This window comes from Hydractinia symbiolongicarpus, chromosome 6 (genome assembly GCF_029227915.1).
Source record: "Hydractinia symbiolongicarpus strain clone_291-10 chromosome 6, HSymV2.1, whole genome shotgun sequence".
Classification (NCBI taxonomy): domain Eukaryota; kingdom Metazoa; phylum Cnidaria; class Hydrozoa; order Anthoathecata; family Hydractiniidae; genus Hydractinia; species Hydractinia symbiolongicarpus.
Genome location: NC_079880.1, coordinates 19,414,584 through 19,422,719, shown reverse-complemented (window position 1 = coordinate 19,422,719; position 8,136 = coordinate 19,414,584). Strand labels below are relative to the sequence as shown.

General features: G+C 33.1%; 1 protein-coding gene across 1 annotated transcript; it reads right to left on the bottom strand.

Moving 5' to 3' along the window:
* On the bottom strand, nt 1-1,352 carry LOC130648148 (visual pigment-like receptor peropsin). The gene has a single exon (XM_057454182.1). The coding sequence runs from the start codon at nt 1,350-1,352 to the stop codon at nt 360-362; it is 993 nt and encodes a 330-aa protein (XP_057310165.1). The 3' UTR covers nt 1-359.
* Nucleotides 1,353-8,136: the final 6,784 nt, after the last annotated feature.

Sequence of the window (8,136 nt, the reverse complement as noted above, 5' to 3'; positions counted from 1 at the left end):
CATTATAGAGATTTTTAGGGGTAGTTTCGAGTAATAGCCAATATCAAAGCCTCTGAACGGTACGAGATCTAAAAATTTGGCATGCAGGTGTCTAATAGATAAATATTGAAACTCAGTAGGTAGCCTAGCCATGCAATGTAGCATTAAGAAGTTATTAAAAAAAGACATTAGGAGGGTGGGGTGGATTCCGCCCCTTCACCCCTCGCTCGGGCGAATAGGGTTAAGCAGCGAACCAGAAAAACTTATTCAAATAGGATCTTCAGGAAGTAGCTGTCGCAAAAATTAGTACACGCAAAACGTTTTCCATTTATTGTGTGTCAAAACAAATAATAATAATAAAAAATACACGCTGTTTATTTTTAAAGTTGTATGTTATTTTGGAGAGTTTGAGAACTGTTATGTTCATTTGTGCGTTTACCTTGAATTTTATTAGAGCGACTAGGTAGAATAATATTTCTATTATGGGTACTTGACGTTCGTTTGATTGTTAAGAAGTTGAAAAGCCCAACACTATTTCTTTTCTGCATAATCATGTAAATCAAAGGATTGTAGAAGGTGGAACTTTTTGCAAGAAGTGACGAATAATCAAGCCAAATCGTGGTTACACTTTTACCAAGCGATATAGAAAAAATCATCAATGCATAGGGGGTCCAAGCAATCAGAAATGCTGCTATGATAACAAATAAAAACAATGTTGTTCGTCTTTCCTTTCTTAGTCGCAACTTTCTAGTGTGTTCCGGTGTAACATTATTGCCGTCAATCCCTTTGCGTAGCCTCTTTGCTATTACGAAACCGGAAACACACATAACAGCTAATGGTATGAAATAACATGAGATCATTAACGCATACAGATAAGAAAGAGTGTTCTTGTCTCGACCAACCAACTTTACAGAGCATCTTTTGTTGCCGTTCAGCTCGGGAGAATACTCACTCCAGCCAAGAAGGGGAAAGGTGCCCCATGCAAATCCGTATAATGTTGATGGTACAATAAAATATAGGCTGCTTTTCTTAGACTTTAACAACAGGCGTGACTTGAATGGATACATCACTGATATTAATCTCATTAAGGCTAATGCTACTAATAGCGAAATTGAAGCCAGGGCTAGAGATGTTATTAAATATCCAGCTAAAACACATGGAAAACCTCCGTGTTCGATGTCTATTAATAATTCAATTGGATAACCAACAACTCCTTGTAGAAATTCAAATACCATTAAAAACAACAGCGTGGTATCGTATGCTGTAAAGAATTTTCGCCTGTTAAGCAAACCATGCACAATAACTAAGCCATTTAAGATGAAAGTCAGTGCAGCAATGGCAAAGAGCAAACCAACAAACGTTGATCGATCCATCGTTGCAAAAAGAAATTAATGGAAAGGACTAGCTGTGTTTATATCAATTCAATACTTATACTAAAACAGTTGGTCAAAATATGCTGAAAATATAGTTAATTAACTTTTTTAAATAATCTTTCAAAAACATAAATGCTGAAATATTCATTTTAAAGGACCATTTCTTAAAATGGCTAGTATTTTCAGTTGATTTTAACCACCTGTCTACGCCATTATTTGAAATGATCATTTATTTTAAATGATTAGATAATATAATCGTGTATTTCAGTACCGAATGATTTACGTTTGTTCTTATTTTGGCTGAAATACTCGATAATTTAAAATGATCTTCTTTTAAATGACCATTATTTTACACTTATCTTTATCACCTGTCTACGTAATCACTTTTAAATCTTTATCTTTTGAAAGATAGTTAAAATGATTCAGTATCTCAACTGGTCCCATCATAAAAACGCTTAAGTATGCTTTTTTTAGACTGTTTACCCCATTGTCTTAAAGTTATTGAAACCATGCAAGACATGACAGAAATAATTTTCGTATTTCAAATAATAAAGTTATACAAACACATCTTTAGAAGTTTTCCAAAAATACAGAACAGAGCACTTTTTTATAGATAATGGCGTTGAGGATGTATACGGCCAACTGTTCGCCTTGTAACCGAGGGCTCACTCAAAATTCTGCTAACCTCTCTGAAGTAAAATTTATTTATTTTTTTTGCAGTTTTTAGATGGCTAAAGTCATTTTTTTTTGTTTTAATTTGTTTTAAAATACTTTGAGAATTTCTAAAGAATCTCTAAAAAAAATGTTATTGCGTTTTTGAATGGCCGTGTTATATTTTAGGTTTCATAAATTTAACAATGAATGTGTAACAATACTCTTCAAGTCGCCTTACTTTACTACCTTAAATGGATTAATTTTTACGCAAACTAAATTTCGCGAGCCCAAAAAAGATCGTAATAAAATTGTTCAAATTTACGAAAAGCGTGAAATTCAATTCGCATAAAAATTAAACCTCATAGAGTAGTTTATTTTTCTTTTGAATTAATTTACAATCATAAATGCCTTGTTCTGAATATATTCAACGCTATTAGAACTGGCTTGCGGACCATAAAACCCTTACTACATGGGCTTTAGTAATAAAATTAGTACAGTTGTAAAATATTTTAATACAAACTCATTCCAATTTACTTGGTAACGTCATAGGGTTTACAAAAGACATCAGACATAATAAATAAGGCTAATTTCACCAATCTTAGAATGAACTTTTATTTTTCTTGTGTTAAGGAAATAGTACATAGGAAATATATTGTAAGTATATTTTGTTTCCTCTTTATAAAATTGTCTCAAATATATTATGATTATAGTGTATTTTCTTTCTTTTTGAATTTTTTCAGCAATTAATGTCAATAAATGAGCTTTGAAAACAGTCGTAGCTGCTAAACCTTGCCTAACCACATCTTAATTATATTAACATTAATCAATGACACGAATAACACCTAAGAAAATGATAATTTTTGTGGCACCTTATTTCATGCCAAAAAAATGCAGATTTTTTTCATTACAGTATGGCTAAACTGCTTTGACTTTTCTGTTTATTACTTAATTTTTTGCGCTTCTTTTAACTGATATCTTGCTGGCATCATTGCATTATTTCAGAGGTTTTCATAGCCTGTGTCGTCCTTTTTACTGATAAGCTAACTTGTCTATTTACAACCCTAACTCCAGTGTTATTACTTTACTTCGCTCGCTCCAATTAATTGCATTATCAAAACAGTTTAAAATTCTAATTTTACAAGATAGAAGGGCACAAAGTTGCTTTCACAGGAGATACGTTCAATATATAATATACTGGCGTGTGGCCTTGTTGTTATGGAGCACCCTTTGCAACCACAAGGTCCGTGGTTCGGTCCACGGCGCGGGCATGTTTAGCAAGTGTCTTCACCACAGCTACAGGTCAACCCATGCTATGCGAGGAAAATTGGGAAGGCATTGCCACTGTAAACCTAATGTATATATTCAGAATACAGGACCCACGTTGATAACAGTGTTTCCAACACTGAAGTGGCTATATCCTGTACAAATATTTAGAACAATAATAGTAATAATAGTCTGTATGAACAGTCTTTGTTATTTTTATTAATCTCATCAATATTATTGATTCCTAATCTCCACATGTCCAGTGGGAGGCATTAAAAGTCAGTCAATGATGTTGAAAATTGTGAAAGTTTATGTCAATAGAGATTACCTCATCTAGTTTTTCCTAATTCTTAAATAATGGGATGGCTCAATTAAATCAGTCTGTTGCAGTTGAATTTTCAAATTCTGTATCTAGAAAAACGTGGATGTTACCATTATTATTTAAATACATATAATACTACACCATATGAACCTTTACTTCTAATTCTTAACTGCGTGGAAATGTGTCTGTTTGTTACGGAAAGCTTTGTAGAAGCTTTTTTAATAAGTTCTCAGTCGTTTTCTTTAGCGCTCGCTAACTACGTTCACAGGCGTACAAAGACTGTAATATAGCATTCTACAGCCTAATAAGAGCCTTACACGTAAAACATGTGGTTTTACACCACCAGAGATGTGTCCGTCAGTTTAGTACGACCTCCCACGTCATTTTCCTGAATGTGTTTTTAAATAATGATTATCTTCCGCTTTTTAATTCCGATTCTATTCTGACTTCTCCTATTTGGTCAAACAAAAGTACAAGGTGCCATTTTTATCGAACCCATTTTCCACCACTCTCTCCACATTGTGCTTGCTTGCTTCATCCCACAGTACCCCACGTGTACTTCTCTGGAATAAATATGGCAATCGATATTTACTTTTATCAAAAGGCTATTACAAATCTAAGACAGCTGTAATGTGTAAAAGTTGCTTATGCAGATGCCAATGTGTGAAAGGGGCGACGAACCAGTTAAAATGCTCACATTCCGTATATCCCGCGCACATATTAAAAATCCGGCAAACGCGTTTGTGCAATGAACAGACCAGCACACTTTGTTTGCTGGTTCAATATTTTTTCAAAAAGTATATTACAATGAATTATTTCAGCGACACTCATTCTGGATGAAAACATGACCAATGGCTGGAGAAGATAAAAATTCTAGATATATCTATATGTTCGAGTCTGTAAATTACAAACACGCCGGAAAAATAGCCAGTTTGTTTTTCGCTGCCAGCAGCTCGACTTTCGTGTAAGTCACTAAAGTCGAAAACCAACAGCCTTTCATAGCCTCTTTAAGTAATACTAAAACCCTTACAGGAAATACGAAAAGCAAAACAATATTATACAATTTATTTGTTTTAAAAGTAGCTAATATTTAAATCCTTCGTTTATCGTTTATAATCGGATGATGTACTTAGAGTAATTATTTAAACTCTTTTATATATTTCATGGCTGTTATTTTTAAGGATACTGTAAATAGTTTAGACGCATATCATGATTTTCTTCACTTAACCAAAACACTGGTTTTTGTTTACAAAATTATTTTATGAGTAAAAAGGCAAATTAAATTGTCTATAAGATAATAATAATATAAATAATAATATAATAATAATAATAATCTCTATAATAATACGGAGCTTCTGTCTGTGACTTTTGCGAAGTGGATAAAATTTCTTTGATAAAGTCTATAAAACATCGCCTATAAATTTGTTCTGTAAATTAGCAAACTTTGACGTTAAAGCAATATTGACGTCAAAGGAAAGTATATTAACCCTATTCGGTCCGGGGTTTTTCGAACATACTATGACCGGGGGAGGGGGGGGGGGCGGATTCCGCCCCCCCTTAATAACTTTTCATAGGGTTGTTCAAATTGAATCAAACTTGGCACACTTATAGTACGTCATAAAAGGAACAAAATGGCGCCAAAAAAAATTTGCTTGCGTCAGCACATTTTCTGTGACGTCATCAAAAGCTTTAAAATTGTTAAAAATGCCACTATCTGCTTAAAATAAAATTACTTTTGTTCTAGAGCGAATTTTTACATTCTGTTTGAAGTTTCTGAAAGCTAAATAAAAGTTATTTAACATATCTTCCGGTCTTTACATGGATCGGATAAAAAATTGCCAAAAATTGCCCGAAAATCCGTTTTTTTCCGATTTTCGGGTAAAATCCGACAAAATCGGGAAATCGGATTAGTCACGTGTTCAAATTATTCAAAATGATTCTTCTTGATAAAACAAAGATGTGTTGCAAGTTTCAAGTTCTAAGGATAATCCTAACAGGAGTTATTATATTTTCCCCATTATAAGGATTTCATAGAGATATTTAAGGGTAGTTTCGAGTAATGGCCAATATCAAAGCCTCTGAAAGGTATGGGACCTAAAAAATTAGCATGCAGGTGTCTAATAGATAAATGTTGAAACTCAGTAAGTATCAGCGGAATCCGCCCCCCCCCCCCCCCCCCCCGGACCGAATAGGGTTAAGATTAGTGAAGCCAATGCATTGCACTTTTAATATTAAGGCTTAATAACTTGAAAACGGGTGGAAATAACTGACGTCATCTCCTGCCTGGGTAACTAGGGACTACCTGGGACCAAGTTGGGTAAGTTTTCCAAACCTGGGTCACCAAATCCGTTTCGGAATGGACGGGTAAATGACGTCATAAAAAAACCTTTAAACCCTAATATCTCTGCATCCGTTTGTCTCAAGTACACGATCCTATACATTTTCTTGATCAGCGTTTCAAGATCTATACGATGAAGGCAATAGGTACACAAATTTCTTGAAAATAAATTTTTGGGTTTGACAGGCCATTGCTGACGTCAACAAAATTTTTAACACCATATATCTCCTTAGGCTTTTGTCGAATACATATGATCCTATACATTATTGTGATCAGCGTTTTAACCTTTACACTTATAGGCAACGAATAAACTAAACTTGGACAATTTTTTTTTTACCTGCACTGTTGACGTCAGCAAAAAATCTAAAACAACCTATTTTTCCATTGTCTTTCTGCCTAAGTGGATTTCTCCACGGGCTTTATCGACTAGTATATAATAATATATAATAATATATAATAATAATATAAATATGAAATTTTAAAACATGTGTTTTATTTGTTTTAATGCGTTCAGTTCACCATTGCCATAGCAACAATGCTTTGCCACATTTTTTTTAAAAAACGCCCTTTTCGTGTTTTTATTTATTTACGAATTTTTAATAAAAAAATATTGAATATACCTGGTATGTGTGGGTAAAGGCGATAAAAAAGGCACCTAAATTTTTTTAATGTGCAGTGGTGATGTTTAGCAATGATGAATTTTTAGGTGACTAAAAATCTTGGTCTAAGACAAATGGTGTTCGGAGATTTGATTTTTTTTTCTGCAAAGTCTAGGCTTTAAGCCAAATATCACGGTTGTTATTGTGCTATCCAGCATTCACAACCTGTCTGAAGACCAGTTAATATTTCTACAACGATATTATGGTAAAGTCTAAAGTCATTCCATGTTACTGCTACAAAAATATCAAAGCTTGAAATTAGGTTGCCATAATACACCTGAGGTGGAGAAATTTCCACAAATTTCGGACTTTTGGAATCTCCTGAGGTGGAGAAATTTCCACAAATTTCGGACTTTTGGAATTTTCACAAGAACTATCTAGGTCATCCAGGCTATAAAATTCTTACAGTTAACGATTTGCTAAAATTAATCAGCGCAATTTGAGTCGTAAAAAAGGCAATTTTAAAACTTTTATGTAAAAAACTAACCAGAATTTCATTTTTTATTGTTTACAGACCATCGCCATAAAATCTTCTTTTTGTTTCATTGCATTTGTGTGCAAAATACTCACATCATTAATAATTAATTAATTTAAAATTGGTGCAGGAAAAGTATATGAAAAAAAAGTAAAAATAAGTTGATATTGGTAAACAATAAACACACCCTCGTTTCCAAGGCTTTTTTGCATTTTTTATTCGAGACTCATGACTGAGAAAAATACCCTGGAATACTTGACTGGATATGGAAATATTATTGGCTTCACATCTTCGCATTATTATTACGATTTTTCCCTTAGTCACCACTTCTCCAGGTCAAGATTAAAATAGTGCATGAAGCCATGGACGATCAGTTTTGTAAACAATATTTTTTACAGCTAGTCGAATTTTTGAAAAATGTTTTTGTGTTCCTTTATTAAATTTATTAAGGTATCACTAGCTTGGTCTTGATGCTGCGTTGTACATAAGGACAGAAGATAGCGGCATAAAAAAGTAGACTGTTAAAATATGAAAAACTAAAATCGAAATAAAAACACATTTATATATATATTTATATTTTATTACACATATTTTTTTGCCTCTTCTTTTGTCTCTTTATATTTTCAAACCAAGAAAAAAGAATATCGATAACGTAGTTGGTTCTAGCGAAACAATCTAGACTCAAAATTAATATAAAATTGTAAAGAAAGAAACGGTTTTTACACCTTGTTTAACAAGGTTATTTTTATACAACACTCAGCAACTCTAAAAATGTCTGTACCGCTACACTAGACTAATACCACTCGGTACACCCACTAAAAATGACGATAGGAGCCCATTCCAACGTTTAGCTGCCTAAAGTCGCAAGTCAAAATGATTTTTGATGTGATTGTGGTATGATGTGGTCATCTATTGTTCTTTATTTTGAATTTCCTTCTTTTGAGCTTTAAAAATCTCTGCTATCTTTAAAGGTAATCCATGCAAAATCTTGGAAAAGTATTCACAGAAGTTAATCCACATGAAATCTTTAAGAATTTATTCACGTGCTATGCAATAAAACAAATAAATAAATT